This window comes from Protomyctophum bolini (assembly GCF_963924005.1).
Source record: "Protomyctophum bolini genome assembly, chromosome: 6".
Taxonomy (NCBI): domain Eukaryota; kingdom Metazoa; phylum Chordata; class Actinopteri; order Myctophiformes; family Myctophidae; genus Protomyctophum; species Protomyctophum bolini.
This window is the reverse complement of record NC_137867.1, coordinates 36,611,621-36,631,812: the sequence shown is the minus strand read 5'-3', so window position 1 is coordinate 36,631,812 and position 20,192 is coordinate 36,611,621. Positions and strand designations below refer to the sequence as shown.

The 20,192-nt window shown below is 40.7% G+C and overlaps 1 protein-coding gene across 1 annotated transcript in view; it reads left to right on the top strand.

The window, feature by feature from the left end:
- Positions 1-3,985: 3,985 nt before the first annotated feature.
- Positions 3,986-20,192, top strand: part of pitpnb (phosphatidylinositol transfer protein, beta) — a 30,388-nt gene continuing 14,181 nt past the window's right edge. Inside the window, exons 1-6 of the mRNA XM_080765452.1 lie at positions 3,986-4,062; positions 11,664-11,694; positions 14,409-14,554; positions 15,835-15,949; positions 16,340-16,414; positions 16,940-17,026. Of these exons, the coding sequence (XP_080621578.1) occupies positions 4,043-4,062; positions 11,664-11,694; positions 14,409-14,554; positions 15,835-15,949; positions 16,340-16,414; positions 16,940-17,026 (474 nt within the window). The 5' untranslated portion in view covers positions 3,986-4,042. The remainder of the gene's footprint in view (positions 4,063-11,663; positions 11,695-14,408; positions 14,555-15,834; positions 15,950-16,339; positions 16,415-16,939; positions 17,027-20,192) is intronic.

Below are 20,192 nucleotides of genomic sequence, written 5' to 3'. Positions count from 1 at the left end.
GCTTTCTTGTATTTGTCTTTTTTCTTTACTTATTTTATTTTGAAGCATATCAAAGAAGCATACCTGACAAATACTATTTCACTTCCAGAGTACAGACAGATGAGATGCATACAAAGGTAGGTAACGAGCAGGTGTAAGTTATGTCCACATCCCTCTTTTGTAGAGTGAAGGGAACTATATACATTTTCACCCCCCTCTATTAGGCAGGGGGCCACAATTGTAAAATGACTTGAAGTCTGGGGCCACAAGACCACGACAACAAAATTGAACAAAATGTTCATGGTGTTACCGTTTGTTGTGTGCTATAGGTCACATCGGACACAACAATGGACATGTTCTGTTAATTATTCTAACTTATTAGGGCAACTTCATACTGCGCATCTTGATGTTTGATAGGATTTCTGTGCCAGTCCTCGTCTTACTGTCTTAATACATTATAATTGCCCTCTATGACTCACATTTTTTTTTTTTTTTAATTTTTATCCCACGATTTTGTAACCCAGTTTTGTTTTCACCCAGTGCCAATTATCTAATGTAATCCTGGGCGCTACACTTCCTCTGCCAACCTGGGGGGGCAGCGGACTGACCTCATGCCTCCTTCTATGCATGAGGAGTCCAAGCTGCTTCTTTTCACCTGACAGAGGGGAATTTCCCCGGCCGGACGTAGCGCGTGGAAGGGACACGTTATTCCGACCAGTTCCTTTCCCCTCCATCAGGCGCCCCGGCTGGCCAGGGGGAGGTAGTTTTAGAGACCAGGATTACTGCATGTTTTTGTGAGGGTATCTACCCTAGGGGACACGGGGAGAACATGCAAACTCCACACAGAAAGGCCCTTTCGCCAACCCCCGCCTCGGGTATGGGCACTGATGACGCGGAGGAGGGAACACGCCGCCAGTGCCCACAGCGTCCCCAGCGGGAATCGAACCCAGGACCTTCTAGCTGTGAGGCGACAGCACTACCAACTGTGCCACCGTGCCCCCTCTATGACTCACATTTAAAACAAATATTTGATTTATTTTAGAACTAGTTCATCTTTTACTCAATTTTCCAGTTGATTATGTCATTTGTGGTCCAGCCCTGTGTTTATGTGCTAATAAAGATTTACATTTTTGTTTTGATGCTGATGTTGTTTTTTACGTGAACTATTTCTAAAGCAAACAATATATTTAAGTTTAGTTATATAGGGCAATTATAATATATTAAGGCATACAAGTAGAATGTTCACAGAATGCCTGCTATGTAATGGCAAGCAGGCTATGTTTCCAACAAACTCCCAACCCACACCATTGGGAAATCCCACTTAAGTGGACCTAAATGTTTGCCGGGGCGATTTGTCAACAGCAATACATTTATTGGCCTACTTTCTCATTCTCTTTGTAATAAATAACACTATGGGCATGATAAACTAATTATCACCCAGTATTCATCATTGACCAAATATTCATCCTCTGACATTAATATGTTGGATGACCCTAGTAGATCAATGACAAATGCCAAGGCGGCAATTAGCAAATGGGGTGTTTATTTCCTTTGTTAGAAGTGGTCTTGTAAAGCCCTTTGACACTGTAACTGTGATTAATAGCATTACACAAACACATTTTTGTATATATTATGTGAGGAATTGAACAACACATTCTGGGCAATTATTATTTTGTCTATCACATCACATAAGCCAGTGATACTCAACCTCAGGCCCGCGGGCCACATCAGGCCCGCGGGACCATTATGACTGGCCCACCAATGAAAATAAATAAAAAAGAAGAAAAATAAATCTGGAAAATGAAATAAAAATAAATAAATCTGAATGAAGTTATCTTTAATTACATTATTATAAGTAATACTATTAGAGTTGTACTATTACTCGAACGAAAATAAAAGCTTGGGGGGGGGGGGGAGATGCAATGCAAATGAAAGACATATACTGTGTATCCCTATTCCCTGACATAATTTTATAGCTAAACGGACAGAATTCTATTTTATTTGAATGATGAAACCCAGCTGCCATTAATAGTTGGAAATGGAAATGGAAATTGCGGAAATTGTAATTGCGGAAATGGTGGAAATGGAAATTGCGGAAATTGCGGAAATTGCGGAAATGTGGAAATGGAAATTGCGGAAATGGTGGAAGCGGAAATTGCGGAAATGGAAATTGAGGAAATTGCGGAAATGGAAATTGTGGAAATTGCGGAAATGGAAATTGCGGAAATTGCGGAAATTGCGGAAATTGTAATTGCGGAAATTGCGGAAATTGCTCTTCACTTATAGCTATCTATTTTCAGGTAGATTGTTTTATTTTACTCAGTCAGCCATATCACTACTCATTTTTTTTCATGAAAAAGGTCATAGCTGGGTAATCTATTTTCAGGCAAATTGTGTTTATTGTATTTTATTTTACTCAGCCATAACAATTTATTTTCTGTTAACCAACTTGCTGGCTGGCAGGCAGGCAGACATCTACTCATAGACAGGCAGACAGACAGACAGCTACTCATGGAGAATTGGACAGGCAGGCAGTCAGACAGCTACTCATAGACAGGCAGACAGACAGCTACTCATGGAGAATTGGACAGGCAGGCAGACAGCTACTCATGGACAATTGGACAGGCAGGAAGGCAGACAGCTACTCATAGACAGACAGACAGCTACTCATGGACAATTGGATAGGCAGGAAGGCAGACAGCTACTCATAGACAGACAGACAGCTACTCATAGACAATTGGGCAGGCAGGCAGACAGCTACTCATAGACAGACAGACAGCTACTCATGGACAATTGGACAGGCAGGAAGGCAGACAGCTACTCATAGACAGGCAGACAGACAGCTACTCATGGACAATTAGGCAGGCAGGCAGACAGCTACTCATAGACAGGCAGACAGACAGCTACTCATGGACAATTAGGCAGGCAGGCAGACAGCTACTCAGACAGGCAGACAGACAGCTACTCATGGACAATTGGACATGTTATGTTATTATGTTATTATAACAGCTACTCATGTTATGTGCAATCATTTGTGCAGTTATGGAAACAGCTCTTTGTGTTTATGCAAGAAAATGTAACACATTTATTTATTTACATATTGTGTGCATGCACATTGTACTTTGATACATTTTGCGAAAATTAAGCAATTGAAAGAGAGAAGTTATCAAGTATCATTAATGTCGTAATTTTATCTACTGGCCCCTGGCCCCTTGCCATTTTTGTAATGTGGCCCACAGGTAAATCTATTTGAGTATCCCTGATATATGGATGGATATATGCCTTCAAACATTAGAAATACACAAAACTAAGGCGACAAAGTAATTGACGGTCACATTATTATTGCGTCATCAATATCTGTGAAAATAATCTGGACTGATCTGACACCGACATGGCATTTCTATGTCCGATTTCGATTACCGATTATATTGTGGATCACTTTAAAAAATCACACCCATGTGAAGTGAGGGGCGCTCTTATCATCATACATCATCATGCATAATCTCATTCTGGCCAATCACAATTTGCGTCCTCACCTTCGTCTTCAATGTTTGTGTTTAGCCTACACAATGTTTGTACTAATGTACTCAAAGCTGGTCATTCAATGTTTGAATGGCATTCTTGAGAGTGTAAAATTAAATTTGGTTTCATTATAAGGGAAGGGTCCATTTGGTTACCAATTTTCCATGATTTCCGGGAACCACCTGGGACCCCCTCAAGGACCACTGGTCGTCCCCGGACCACTTGTTGAGAACCACTGCCACTGGTATTGGTCCATTACCACGCAAAATGTTAATACAATACTTTTTTTTGCCCAAAAAGGGACGCCAGCTTTAATGTGTTTTAATTTTAATGTTTTTATTGTATTTCTTACTGTTTCATTTCCTTTTTGTTTCTCTTTTCTTTTCCTTCTTTACTCCCACAAAAAGAGGGAGGGGTCATTTAAGCCCACGTCGACCAATCACAGACCGCCTAGGGGCGGAACGAGCGAGTAGCTCATAAGAACACATGACGTCAGCACGATACGTACATACTCAGCCCGTAAAGCCAGAAAAAGCGAACGATGGTCCTCATCAGGGAATTGTAAGTGTATTTTCAATGTTTACTATTTTAAACCCAGGATAAACAACTAACTTTTGTCGGGCGGCAGTTGTTCCGCTGGCTAGCGCGAGCACGAGTTCTTGTTCTTGTGTCTGTTTAAGGCGGATAAAAAGTTTCTTGTTAGGAAAATGACCATGACAAACAACACGAGGGAAGGGTGGGATTGCTCAAGAGCGAGAGAGAGAGAGAGCTATACATTCCCCCGGCCTACCGGCTTTGACAGCAGCACAACAGTGTGTGACAGCAGGCAGCTGCTTTCACACACCCCTCCCTTGCCTTGCCTTGTCCCTTTAAAACGCCTGTTTGGAACTTTAGTGTGTGATGATAACAACAACAACGTGTTTTATTTTGTAAATGTCAACATTCTTACAGTTCCTTGTTGGTTGGTTCCACTGGCTAGCTGAGGCTAGCCTTTCTAGCAGGGTTTAGCACAGGCAGCGGAACAGGCTTCAGGTTATACAGATCCCATCGTTTGGAGGGACTGCTGCGCCGTGATTAGACAGTTGTCGGGCAACGCAAACAGGGCGACCTTTTGTGCTTGTAGGAGCTGTCAGCGGTTGCCCTGGACAACCAGCCAGGCCAATTAGAGCGCGACCGTCCTTCTGGGCTATGGGACGGTTGGACTACGGAACAGAAATAACTAGGCGAGTGGGATGACTGTAACGTATGCTAATGCTAGGCTGGCTAACAGGTAGTTTTACTTTTAGCCATGTTTAACCTAGTTGTACATGTACAGACAAGCCCGGGTCCACGTCTGCCTATCATACTTGAGATAAATACTTTTATTAACTAACTTTAGTGCTATTTGGGGGTTGTGGTTGTTTGTTTTCTCACTCTTGTTTGCTAGCATATCTGACTGACTGAACTTTGATCAAGAGATGCTCGAGAAAGAGACGTGTGTCTAAATCCTTAGCCATAGTCTAAATATCTTCATAGCAATTCATTTTATAGTGGTTAAATTCCAGAAACAAACCCTCACTGCCACCCATTTGCCTCCTTTTGTTTAATGAAAAATCACCTTCTCATACATTCTCAGTGAGATTGATTTACTTTGGTTGCTACTTATTCCCAGACTGATTTAAATCCCCCAATCCATAGTTAATGTAGCCTATGTGTAGGCTCCAAACAGGCATCACTTAAATAATACCCCACCAGTGTTCACTGTTGCTACAGTGATTGTGCTGCACCCTAATCAAGGAAATCAAAATGTCTCTCCCTTTCTTATTATAGACGCCACCCAACACTCAACATTGATTTCTGTTGAGTCAACGGCTTGGTTATCTCTCAGACAATGAGCCCACCACCAGCTGAATTCACATCCAAGTTCGACTTACAGTATCAGTCGGAAATGTATTTGTACGAGAATACAGTTCTATGTGGACTGTGGACTAGTCTTGTGGAGTCAGCAGTGCTGGTGAACAATTTTGAGTTAATTTAATCTGCTCCGCTGTTTGTAAATAACGCACTAATGTAATTGTAATCAGCAACATTACCATGTTGCGAAGTCTAGAATCCTCATGAAATAATCACCACTACCAAAATCACCACTACCAAAAATGTATCTCTGAATAGATAATGCTGGGAGCATCGCATTGGAGCAGTATTAGTTATTTTTAACCTTACTTTTTTGAAGAACAGGTCACTTTTGTTTGACTATTAGAAATATATTATGCTGTCTTAAATATCTACAGGTTGAAAAACTAGTGAAATTTGACAGCATTCAAATGCTGATCTGGTCTATTAGGCGTACCACGTCGACGTTCCAAAACATGGATTGCAATGTCTGTGTTGTTCAACCTAACTACCGGTATATCGGTGTAATGTAAAACCAAGGGACTAATATAGGCTACCCTAATTCTTTGTTGTGCAAATGTGTTAAGTTTTGAAACATTCTAATCCTTGAGTGAGGCTCATAATGCCTTCCATTAAATGTGCTTGGCCTTTGTCCACAGTGAGATTAAGGGCAATAGAGAGAGATGTTGGTGTTCTCAGCATGCTAGGGTGAAGTTTCACGCTCCGCTTATTCATGTTTTTAATTTAACCTAAAACATGGATTGCCTTCACTGTGAGTGCACAACTACTGCACTAGGCTACTAGAAAAAAAAAGGCGGCGATCCGAACACTCTTACCTGCCCTGATGAAGACTCCTGTGTCGAAACATGTTGGCTGTTTTTAACTTTTCTAAATAAAGTACCATGATTTTTATCCACCCTCTCCTCCTTTTTAACATTTTTGAGTGCTCGGATCGCCGCCTTTTTTTTCTAGTATTCCAGTCCCACGGATCTTTGTAGCACCAGTACACTTTATTTTTACTTTTATTGCACCTCCATTGAGCACCTGGTTGACTCTTTGTCGTACTGCACTAGACTATTGCACTATTTCTTAGTTGACTGATCTATTTTGTTTTATTTATAACAGTGTAGTAACTATGTAAAAAAACAACATGCTTTTATTGTTCATTTATTATTCGAAGGTGAATTGCAGTTGGCGTCCTTCTTAGCGTTATCCCAGTTTGTGACGGTCTCCCTGTAGACTTGCAGGCCAGCTACAGTATGTGACATCTGGTCGTTGTCAAGGTCTTTCCTTGATTTGAACGTAACTTGGCTTGCTTGCTTTTATCGTGTCTGTGTGTGTGTGTGTGTGTGTGTGTGTTTGCAGTTTGTTTGCACACCTTATCTAGATGTATACTCTTACACGATCCACATCTAGTAGTAGAGTTCTAAAGAATCAATGTCATGTGAATGTGATTGCATTCTATTCCAACCACAGTTCATTATGATCCACTTCAGGGACAGAAATGTTGTTGTTGTTGCTCAAATACAGATAATGATGTAGATTAGAGATAGAGGCATGTTGCCTCAGAACACACCTGGCTGGCAGTGATGGAGCTGAAAGTTGTACTCATTGCCCTTCATGAGGCTTCACCGAGCAGCTATCAATGGACGTATTGTAATACTACAGCCCTCAGTGGTTAAACTGTCCTGTCATTGGCTGTCCTTTTGTTGATCGTTAACCTTACACACACACACTCACTCACTCACTCACTCACTCACTCACATGCACAGATAGACAGAATTAATTTCCCTCAAAACCAAAACTAACGTGTTTTGGTGTTCCTTTTACTTCATTCAATTCCTTTGACCGGGACAATGTAACATTTCAGCGATGGGAATCGCAAGTTCCCTGGGCAGGTGAACAACAATAAAATGGGACACTGCATAAGAAAATCACTAGGAAACACATAGGCAATATACGGTTACATGGTGTATCCTCCTCATGTGGACAGAAGAGGAACACCCTGCACTAGAATAGGAAGTGCATGAGCTCAGTTACAGTGCGTGTGTGGGTGTTAACTTAACCATATACTGTAAGCCCTATATCCTACTTCAAACGATGAATAGTGTGTCTGTCTCTGTGAGCTTGCTTGATCTGCTATTTTTGAAAATACTGCAGTCCATGTTTTGAGTTTGACTTTATATAAAAGCTTACACTTTACTGTTGTTTTAAGGAGTTCACACACTGGTACGTTTTTTTCCGAAGCGCATACAAAAAATCAAGCTAATTTTGTCAATCACATTTGCACACTGCTGCCGAATATTTTGTCCGTATAAGGTTTTTATAATTACCGGGTCGATTGTATTCGTTTTCTGCAGCTGTCTTTCGCATTTTGAACAGTGTTGTGTCCTTCCAGAGCCACCATACTTGTCTTTGTTTTGTTTCAACCAACATGGTCTCTGCTGAGAAGTTGATAGATCTCGTTGAGGAACACAACGGTGCTTTATGAAAAGCAACATACAGACTTCAAAGACATGGAGTATTGCATGCATCTGCCCGAGTGGGTGTGAAAGTAGGCCACCACACACACACACACACACACACGGATAGACAGAATTAATTTCCCTCAAAACCAAAACTAACGTGCTTGGTGTTACTTTACTTCACACAGAGCATCAAACTGGGCCACTGACATCCTTCCTAAACTCAAGTTTGAATGGATAATGCCGCTGCTTCTTATATAATGTCTGGAACGATCCTTTCTGTTACAGAACGTAAGGAGGATGAATCCAATATTTTTCCATTTTATCTTTTTTTAAAGAAAGGAGCAAAAAAATCATCTTCACTGCTGCTCGACTCCACTTTGTTCTCCGAAAACATTCCTACAACATAAATACTACGCCGACTCGGTGTGCAAGCCATGGATGTTTTGAGTGATTTTTTTGCGGATTTTGGATCCGCAAAACGGCACAAAAATACATACCAGTGTGCAAAGCAAACCCCTTTATTGTCTGATGGAAGGGAATTCCAAAGAGAAATAGCTTTCTATGAAACGGTGGGGATACAGACGGGGTCACTGGTTGGGTCTACTCTAGTCTGTGTGTAAACGTCCCTGAGGTGGAAGTGAAGCAGTGCGGTTTGAAAGGAAGTGTGCTACAACACTATGACAACGTTGCAGAGTACTGTGTCTTTACTTTCAGGTTTTTCAATCCTCTGCTTTCCATTTCTTTACTTTGGCATAATGTGAAGTCTGTGGTCTGTGGGCGGGACCTCTTCTTGGCTGCAAGTGATGTCATGTTGGTGGGAGCCACACCCACACCGTAGGACCATAGCAATTGGAAGTCTGCCCTGATGTATTTGGGATACATTTTGTTTCGAGTTCAAATATCTAGTATTTATTTTGTTACACCCATCTAAAATAAAGATGGAGATACATACATAATGTATGTCAATTAAATTTATTGACACACCTGAATGTAACACATTTCCAATTCTAGGAGGACAATGTTTGACATTCCATTTCACTCATATATTTTGCCGGTTACAAAGGGGAAACTGAATGAAAAATGGATGCATTCTTTTTCAAGGCTGCACACACTCCACATTAGTTGTTTCTATGCTGCATTAGTGGCCCAAAATAACCTCCCCGCTCTTTCCATTATCCAATATAGCTTATTTTACTACCTAGTTTTTTGGGGTTTAGTTTTACTCTGCTCCCCTTTTCCCCCTGGCCTCTTCTTACTGCTTTTTTCTTTCCATCAGTTAGTCATATCCAATTTGTGTTTCCAGTTGAAGGGGTTTCTACTCCTGGCTGGTCGGTCGCTGCTGTGGCCTCTCTCTGTGCTGATCTCAGCAGTGTGTTTGGCTGGCTGGCTGGCTGGGTGGGTGGGTGGCAGGACTCTGGAGCTGTTCCTCAGGAAGTGTGACCTCGACAGACTTCATCTTCCTTAGCAGTGAGGGAGCCACTCTGTGTCATCATAGCTAGAGCAGTGGTTCCCAGCAAAAGATTTTAGACCCTTTTCCGAGATTGAAGAACCGGAATCGGTTCCATCGTATTTGGAGTCGTTTCTGGAACCGTTTTAATCACAACTGGCATGTGGGTTGTGGACTTGACATCTGCTATACAATTACTATACCGGTGGTTCTCAAAGTTTTAATTTCACTCTGTGTACAAATGGAAAACGATTAAAGATTTAATTATTTTTGTCATTGAACATTGGGACAAATTAATAAAAAAAAGGACATTTCTGTCTAACCTGTAATAAAAATTATGCACAGGGCAGATATGACAAATAACTGAAATATACAAAGAAATTACTGACATTTATGAATTTTATAGTTGCAGTATGTATGCAAGTCTACTATTTCCACTTTTTCTATTTTTGGAAATCATGGAAAATATTATGACAAAATAATTGCATTCTCCAGTTTCGTTCCATTTGTAATCTCTGAGTTACAATCCTGTAAGGGTCCATTTGGAACCCCCTATAGGAATCGTTAAATGGAATTCAACCGTTAACCCATTTTGGGTGGGAAGTTGGGAACCCCTTTGTTGGTGTGAAAAATAGCAGATCTATAAAAAAAAAACAGACACTGCCTTAGATCACTGCTACTTACTAATATGAATCACTGCAAGACAGGCTTGGGCATTCTTCTAAAGGGCGACGCATACTCCAGTTTTTAGGTCATAACCTTACTCACGCGGTGGTTGGGAAAACGACATCATGATGTCACTGAGGCGTGGTGATAAGCACCACACCGCTCACCCCAGCACATCTGTCTGTTTTTACTAACTACCGTGGTGGTTAGGTTATCACCTAAAAACTGGAGAAGGCAATTATTTTGTCATAAACTTTTCCATGTTGAAAGAAAAAGCGGAAATAGTAGACTTGCAAGCATAGTAGCATACATACTGCAACTATAAAATTCATAAATGTCAGTAATTTTCTTTGTATATTTGTCATATCTGCCCTGTGCATGTTTTTTTTTTAAATATTCATTTCCCCCAATGTTCAATGACAAAAACAATTAAAACTTAGTGTTGCAATGAATCGTCAACTTCAATTTGTAATCATGACAGCCCTAAGTTAGTAATACCCATAAGAGCGTTGATAATGATTCTTGAATGCAATACTGTCTTGCCCTTTACTGACCTGAGTCTGACTCCTGTGTAGCTGCTGGTTATGGTGAGTGAACGCAGCACAGTGAGTCCCCTCTAAAACTAAGACACAGTTTGTCATTCCTGTGATTCTTTTTGATGGGGCAGTTTGTTTCTCAGTGTGTTATGAAATTCAGACACGCACGTACGCTCTAGCCTTACAGTATATGGCCACAAAATGACGTCACTGAGGCGTGGTGATAAGTGACCCACTGGGCACCCCAACACATCTCTGTTTTTACTGGAGAATGCTTCCTGCTTATATTCTGGGTCCAATTCTGTTCCTGAATTGGCTTGAGCAAAAAACAACCTTACGTCCCTCCCTGAACACAGTGGAGAACCAGTGGTAAAAACCAACCTTGTGTCTCTCCCTGAACACAGTGGAGAACCAGTGGTAAAAGCACTGTTATCCAAACAGTGGGTCGGGACTCGGGACCCGTGTTTATAGTACATAATCCCCTTTTCTTTATTCCCAAAACATGTTATTGAAACTAAAGAAAATCACAACTTTTTATTAATTCAAAACAACATTGAATCAATTTCACCTTTTGTTTCACAAAAACATGAAAATTGCAGATCACAACGTGGTGCAAAATGCTTTCTAAGCTTGTAGATCTGCTATTTCCGTTTTGGTTTGTTTGGGTCTCGGTCAAAAGCCTAATTTGTCGTCTGGGTGTTGAGCTAAAAGTTGTAAAAGTGGAAGCAGTGAACTAGAGGCTGAGCAGCGCTGGTCATGGAACACATGGCCGGGGTCAGGGCACGGGCTGTTACATTACGCTGACCTTGCATAAGAAGACACTTGTTTATGCCTCTGCAGGACTTTAGTCTGACAGATGACTGACATATCTATATAGACTTCTTGAAAAGGGGAATGTTTTCCATGCAAGAACAATCAGTTTGAATCGCCAATAAAGTTTCATGCATTCAGTACGTTTCCAACATTCCACCGTGACGACATGATAAACTCCCTGGAGTCTAAATCTTGTTGGAATTGACAGTTTTCCTTGTATGAACCTTGTACTAGACATTAAACCCTTTCTGAGCCGGAGCATTTTTGTTTAATGCTTCTTGGATTATTCACAAACTGTAAATTATGTTTGTTATGGTTCTTCATGTGAACGTTTTCTAATCTTTGATCTCTTTTTTCCAGCCGCGTGGTTTTACCCTGTAGTGTGGAGGAGGTGAGTACATTTGACTACATTACAGACACAATTAACAGCCATACAAACACGTGCCCTCTGTGGAGCATGTCGCCAGAATGTTAGCGTTATTATTAGGCCTGTCACAATTATTACATAATCGTCTATTCACCATTATTTGAGATGTTCGCAATTATTTCGTCACAATCTTTTCCATGTTGAAAAATTATCATACATTAGAAAAAGCAGAAATAGTAGACCTGCAAGCTTACATAATACTGCAACTATAAAATTCATAAATATCAGTAATTTCTTTGTATATTTCAATCATTTGGCATATCTGCCAAGATATGTATTTTTTAATTAATTTGTCCCAATGTTCAATGACAAAAACAATAAAATCTTTAATCACAATTATTTAAGTTGAAAATTAATTGTAACACTAATGTGTAATGTGACAGCCCTAAGTTAATTTATAGTTTATACACATAAACGAGGGGAAAAGAGCATTGATAATGAATGCACTGCCGTCTTGCCCTTTACCGTCCTGTGTGGCTGCTGGTTATGATGAGTGAACGCAGCACAGTGAGTCCCCTCCAAACTAAGACATAGTTTGTCATTCCTGTGATTGTTTAATTTGATGGGGCAGTTTGTTTCTCAGTGTGTTATGAAAGCCAGACATGCATGCTTACTCCAGCCTTATATGGCCACAAAATCTCTCTGCAATTAGGCTTTAGATAAAGTAATAATAATTATAATAATAATAATATATTGTATAAGTGTATTCTTAAGAAAACGTATTAAAAGTTTTGAGGCGATGACAAATCAGTTTATTGTTCAACCGTCATTACAAGGAGGAACAAAGTATTGATTTCAGCTAACGGTGTGTTGGATTGGCTTATTTTACGGAGGAAAATAATAACCTTGGGATTTGGTTGAGGATTGATCTGTTGTGTGTTGACATTTGATTTGGAAGGATGAAGCCAGTTCTATTTGCAGAAAGCCTGTCTTTCCCACTCAGCCACTGGGCTGGGACGAGTTTGTCTGGCTGTTCTGCTCTGTGGTGAGCGTGGCTTGGCGTCCACGCTAGTCTTGTCTGTGATGCATTGAGCTAGTGTGTGGGATGATATCCAACATCTTCCTAAGTGTAGTTTTATGTTATTTTTACCACAGTAAAACCTATGCAAAAACAAAGTGATCAACAAAACAAACCTAAAGCCCAAACCGCACCAATGCAACTCCTTGCAACAAAACCGTTTTAAGAACATGCAACACTAATGCAACTCCTTACATGCAACTACTAACAACTGTTTGGTTGCAAGGAGTTGCATGGTGAATCATTGGTGCGGTTGGGCCTAATCCTGGATATAGAGACACACAGTTGAATCGCATAGCAATGCTGTTTTCATACTCCTTCCTTCTTTAAACACAAGGTGTGAATACTGGAGTTGTCCGACTCCGATACCATTTTTTTCAGATCAAGTACGAGTACAAGTACTTCATTTTTAGTACTCGACGATACGAGTACTTTATTTTTGTTGAGGAACCACTTATTTGAGCCCCTTTTTCTCATAGATGCAGATGGATTTCCGATCTACACTTGTCATTTATGCTTGTAGATGGGCTGTTTTTGGCGATTTGCTGCAGTGTCGGGTCAGACTTCCTCCCGTTGCATTTGTTCAGCCTAGTGTCACTTGGATGTTTTGGTACTCGGGTCAAAGTATCGGGCCGGTTTCCGAGTACTTGAGGGTGGTATCAGCCAGAGTAACGTATCGGTATCGGAACAACTCTAGTGAATACTAGTGATCAGGCTGAATATAAATGGTTCTGACTAGTGATCAGGCTGAATGTGAATGGTTCTGACTAGTGATCAGGCTGAATGTGAATGGTTCTGTCTAGTGATCAGGCTGAATATAAATGGTTCTGACTAGTGATCAGGCTGAATGTGAATGGTTCTGTCTAGTGATCAGGCTGAATGTGAATGGTTCTGACTAGTGATCAGGCTGAATATAAATGGTTCTGACTAGTGATCAGGCTGAATATAAATGGTTCTGACTAGTGATCAGGCTGAATGTGAATGGTTCTGACTAGTGATCAGGCTGAATGTGAATGGTTCTGACTAGTGATCAGGCTGAATGTGAATGGTTCTGACTAGTGATCAGGCTGAATGTGAATGGTTCTGACTAAGTCCATTTAAGACATAAAGCAGGTATGCCTCATTTACCCTGAGACCCTAAAGGTGGTTTAATGTTTATCAGTCAAGTTAACACATTTTGACCTGAGATCAGATTCTAAAAATGTCTTCTACATCCTGACAGTTTTCTGAAAAAACTATGTTTCTATGTCAGTCAGTCGATTTTTCAAAAATAGCATAACATAATGCTAACACCAAAAGGGGTTCCCGCCCAAAATGGGTTAAGTCCTTGGTATGAGTGCAGGTCTTATTATATGTTATTCATTGCGTTTCTGTCGTTGAACATTGGAACTTTACATTTCTGTTTGGCTTTTAGGCTTCATAAACAAATGGTGCACAGGGCAGATATGACAAGCCTTTAGTATTTCTTTTCTTCTTTTTGAAATGTTTGAAAATTAAAATATATATGAAACATTTTCAACATGGAAATGAGTGAATATGACGATTGCCAATTTGCCATTATTTTTAAATAATTGCAATTATGTAATAATTGTGACAGGCCTATCTGTAAGTGATCATGAATCGAAATGTGTATTGTTAAGAGTGTTATCTTGTGTTTCAGTACCAAGTGGGGCAGTTGTTCTCGGTGGCTGAGGCTAGTAAAAATGAGACGGGAGGCGGTGAAGGCATCGAAGTCCTCAAAAATGAACCATATGAAAATGACGGCGAGAAAGGACAGTACACACACAAAATCTACCACTTAAAGAGGTAAGTCGTGTCACAGTCGTGTTTTTATGTTTCGTCAGTGCTGTAGCCTAGCCTAGCGGGAAGGGCTGGCGCAACGGGTTCGGCCACTTGTCTTAAAGCCACTTAAAAATGTATCCATCAGTTGTTTTGACTTGAGCTCTTTGACCTCTTCAATGGCACGATCAGTGTCAAGATCCCTATAGTGTACTATCTTCATGCCACCAGCTGGTGGCAGTGTTGCCCTTCCTGTGATTATGAAGCTAGGCCTCCATGTTTACAGAATAGATGTGGCCTTTACATGCATCATGCATTGCTTCATTAAATTATGCTTTAGGGTGAGTCGTGTGTGTGGTAATTAGGGCTGTCACTTTACATGCCAAAATAGAAATATATATATATATATATAAAATGATACTCAAAATTGTAGCTCTAACGGACGTGTTAAGTAATTTGCCTTGTAATTCCAACAGGAAGCCTTTTTAGGCATGGCTCCATGTTCTAGACTAGACTACTGCAGGAATGCAATGAAAAGAACATTTCTGTCTAACCTGTAATAAAAAAATGAAAATGGTACATGAAAAATACATTGTTCCTGTTCTTCTTGTCAAAATGAGTAAGGCAATGCCGCTGAAGGGATAATCTCAAAATAATCTCACATACTAGGTCTGTGGTTTTCAACCAGTGGTCTGGGGACCCCCAGTGGTCCTTGAGGAGGTTCCAGGTGGTCCCCAGATAAGTGATGGAGAGTTGGTAACCAAATGGACCCTTATAGAACTCTTGATATTGGAACACACTCAAGAGTTACATTATTGTTAAACATTTGTATTACTTAATTTACAAGAATTCTACGCAATTAGAGAATATCATTTTTTTTATACGTTTGCCTGTTAAATCTCCTATGGTACCAAACATCTATTCAGTATGGAATTGTGCAATTATGTAATGACAACAAAATATTCTTTAGATTTGGGTCTGAGAGGATAAATCTCATCAAATGGTGGTCCGTGGCTCAAATGCAGAATAAATAATGGAGCGTGACATGAAAAGGGTTGAAAACGACTGTACTACTGTAGGTGATGGAAACATTATCCAAGATGAGGCCATTTGGCTATGATGATTTACCTCACAATATGATTTGTTTGGCGGTGAAGGGGTCCGATTTTATTCAAACAAATTCCACTTTTAATTTCAAATGCATTTGTAACTTGAGTTTTGCAACAAACCTAAAAAGCAATAGCCCTGGGGGTAATGTGTCACCATCATGCATCTCCTCCACCCCATCCCATCTCCTCACCCTGCAGTAAAGTCCCTACGTTTGTCAAGATGATTGCCCCTGAAGGTTCCTTGGTCTTCCATGAAAAAGCCTGGAATGCTTATCCTTACTGCCGGACTAGTGAGTCTCCTCCCAGCCTGACTGTAGACCTGTTCTCCCTTCCTATCCTTCCTCCTCAACCCCTCTCCTCGCCCTGCTTTAACATACCTTTTATAGTGTTTGTTTGCGTTCATGTGATATATGTCTAACAACCGTTTTCTTCTTCTCTCTCATGCTTTACCTTCATCCAGTTGTGACAGTAAGTAACCACAAGTGGTGTTTTACTTTCTTATATGACAGGGTGCTCTCAGGCCTAATACTTACCAATGGTTGTAGCATGTTTTGTTTACCTCAGGTGTGTGTGTGTGTGTGTGTGTGTGTGTGTGTGTGTGTGTGTGTGCACGCTTTCGTGACTGCATTTATCTCTGTGCATTGGCGTAATGGATGTGTACTGGGTGTTATGTTTTCCATGTTGTCATGTCCCTGTCTTCCAGAATGAGTATATGAAGGATGACTTCATGATTAAAATTGAGACGTGGCATAAACCTGACCTGGGAACGATAGAAAACGTGAGCAGCTCCAGAACATGACTGTGCATTAAGCGTGTGTTAAGCGTGTGTATGTGTAGGACTGTCACAATTATTATATAGAATCTTCTAATTGCTCACATTTGCCATAATTGAATATTTTACGTAATCGTTTCCATTTGAACAATGTTCATACATTTGTTTTTCAAAATATAGTGGAAATGGCAGATCTTCAAGCTCAGAGTTGCTATTTCTACTATATTGTACAAAAACATTATAGTATAAAATTGCCAGTCATTTAGTTTGTCATTTATCATAACTGCTGATCTTCAAAACCCTGAAAGCCAAGCAGAAATGTAATTTCTGTAAGTTCCAGTGTTAAATGTCTAAAACAGAATAACATCAAATTAAATGTTAATCACAATTATGTGTGTGCCAATTAATTAATCATCGTGTTTCATAATCATGGTAACAGCCCTAGTTCTGTGTAGTGATACAAGGCTGTGTGTGTTGGGTACTGTGTATATGTGTGTGTGTAGTAATTCATGGCTGTGTTTGGTACTGTAGGTACATAAGCTGGACGGCCACACATGGAAGAACATGGTAGAGGTTGAACCCATCGACATCGCAGATAATGCGCAGGTGGCCGCTGCTGTAAGTAACATAAATTATCCTTTTCCTTCATATTCTTCTCATACACAACAGTGATAATCTACGTACTGTATGTATTTACACATGAACTGATCTGAAATACAAATAATTCATAATGTATCTTCTTTAAGAAACGGCAATGCTAAAAAATATAAAGGGAAGTGCTCAAGTGCAGTATTAAGCAGTGTATTGGCACCACCATGTGGACAAGCATGGCCATTACACAGTAGTGTCAATCAAACCTAAAAAGTGAACAAAAGTTCAGTGTCTGGTAATCACTGAATTTTCCATAAAATGTCATAATAAATGGTCTTTGTCATTGACCTGGTTGACTGTTATTGATACCTGGACAAAATATCTCAAATGCAATATTGATCCCATGTCCAGCATATTGAAAAGCTTAGAACTTAGATCACAGTTCCTAATCATGGACATTTTGCAATGAATACAGTCATTTACCGTATATCATTTTGTCATTTGCGTGGATCGAGTAAAATGTCCCAATGCCTGTGTTTTTTAAAACTGATCTTGGGCTGTCATCAGCTGCTTGACTCACAGAAACATTTAGTCATTATACGTCTTTATGTTTTCTGTGTCACTGTAGCAGCCTGGGTGCGAACTATAGACAGCGTTTCAACTATGTGACTATTTTACAGTCAATGGGAACTACAGGCAGAGTTTTAATCTTTATGTGACTGCGGACAATGGGAAGTGAACACACATTAAAGAAGTAGCCTAATCAGTTTGGATGTTTGCAGGAGCAAAGATGGTTTATCCGTCATCTCAATTGTAGCCACTAGAGGTGAAATGTTACCCAAATCCTACAAATGGTCATATTAGACATAGAAAGGTAGCCGCGGCGCTTCCTTCGGCTCTGGGATGTATGCAAAAGTGAGGGCAAGCTTCCGCGTTGGTGCTTCACTAATCTCGCGTAGCCAAACCACTATTGTGAGAGGCAACAAACAGTCTGGCAACACGATACTTCATAGAAGCTTTCGTGCACGTAACAGAGCTGACGTTTGGCCAGTAGTCAGTTGAGTGGCAGCGTCACGTCGATCCACATGGCTCAAACAAACTGCAGCGGCCAACGAGGCATATATATATTTGTAATGTCTATGTTCTACGTGAGCGCCGCCGTCTGATGGCAGATCTCGCGAACAGCCTCTCTTCCACACAGATTCTAGATTAATATCTATGCAGTGATATTAATCTGGCGTGCCAGGATGGTACAGTACATCATGGGTTGGGCAAATATGTTCCATTCACAATTTGGTCATCTATCTATAAATGCACCAAGTCTCTGTCTGTCTGTGTGTAATACACGTAACTCGAGAACCGTTCACCCCACCGACTGCAAATTCGACACACGCATTCCACACCTGCATGTCCTTGCTATTTGTGGTATAGCACAATCTTATTGGGAACGATTATTTGAATCACACAGGGCCTCCTAAATGTAGCAAGATTTCCAGCCTTTTATCATTGAAATTGTTATGACCATTAATTGAGATCACAATTGTAACTTGGTTAGCTGTGCAGCCATATTATACTCTGCAAATAACTTGAAACGATTATTTATAGTTTGTATTCTGCTATGTTCATGCAGAGAGAAATCTAATTAAAAGTATTTTTTTGGGAGACTGGGTTGATGTTGGTGGCCTTGAGATGGAATCTGAAGGTTCTAGGTTTGACTCGTCCTGGTATCGTGTCAAAGTGTCTTTGAGCAGGAAACGGAACCCCTAACTGTTCCCCAGATGTTGTTAATTAGCTGCTCACAGCTCCCTACAGCCAGGAAATATACGATACCTTTTCATTTGGAACCAATAGTGACTATTCTATAATGGATTGTAAAGTACAGTGGCAGGGGAACACTGCTTCTATCATGATGTGTTGTGTGGGCATCTGATGATGCTGGCACAGCGTGCATTCTCTGCCTCACAAAACAGGAAATGAAGCACGACTGGGTTGATTACCATTTAGAGTGAATCATCTGATACCAATATTGGCTGTAATCGAATATACAGTAGTCGAATATGGAGACTTTAAAGTGAGCTTTTAGACTATCGAACCAGACACATTTCTCTTAATTGCATAAAGTTGGTACTGATTTTGACTCTTTGCAGGTTTATTATGAAAGTGGTATGGATTTTTGTTAATCTTCCGTTTTGAGTGTGCTATAGTATTTGGAAGTGTTTCACATTATTGCTCTTATTTGGCACAACATTGCCTCATTTTGCTGGGCTTCACTGTGTGAATGTGTTTATGTCAGGTGTGCACGTGCTGCATGAGGGAGGGATGGAGAGTGTGTGTGCACGTGTTTGTTTGCTGTGTGTGGCTAACGAGGCAGACATGTTTGCCTTTCTGGAGGAGTGTGTTGTGTCTGTGGGCCCTATCAGCCCTCAGCCTGAGGCATGGCTGCAGGGCCTGCAGCTCACCGCCAGCATAGATGAGTTTGTTAGTGTAATTAAGGCGCACAGTGCTCTGTATACTGGAACTAGGCAAATACACACTCTGTGTGTGTGTGTGTCTCTCTCTCTCTGGGTGTTTGTGGGTCTTAACAGTAACGCACATACACACTCCTTTTACTGAGGAGTAGCTCGTTTTGTCCGCATGGCACATCGATTCACAGACCTCATTAGTGCTGCAGTGTATTGTTATAGCGAAGGACCTCTCGGCATTAAAACAGCCAAATTACTCTGTCTGTGTGTGCGTGTGTGTGTGCGCATGCGTGCGCTCGTATGGTGGGTGGGTTTCTGGGTATCTCTTTCTACTTATCTGGCACCCCTCTCCTGTCGTCCAAGTAGCCCTGAAAAGTAGCTTTTTAGCTGCAGGCACATCATGATTTATTTAAAATTGCTGGGCCCTTGAGCTGTTGATAATGTGAAAGGCATTTCATTTATTTGTATTATTTCTTTTTTTCCCCCTCTTGCCGGTTTTATGTATTCAACTTTGCTCTCTCCAGTCTGTGTGCTCTTCTGAATAAATAATGCAACCAGAGAAGTGTTAATCACATACTGTACCTGCACGCACGTACGTACGTGTGTTCTTTTTCAGGATGTTTGCTCGCTACCTTTTCTTTTACACCTGCTACTGTCGTGGGATTTAGAACCCACTCTGTTCTGCGGCTGCTGAGCTTAGTTCAGCGAGAGGTTCGGCAGGGAGGGCATAG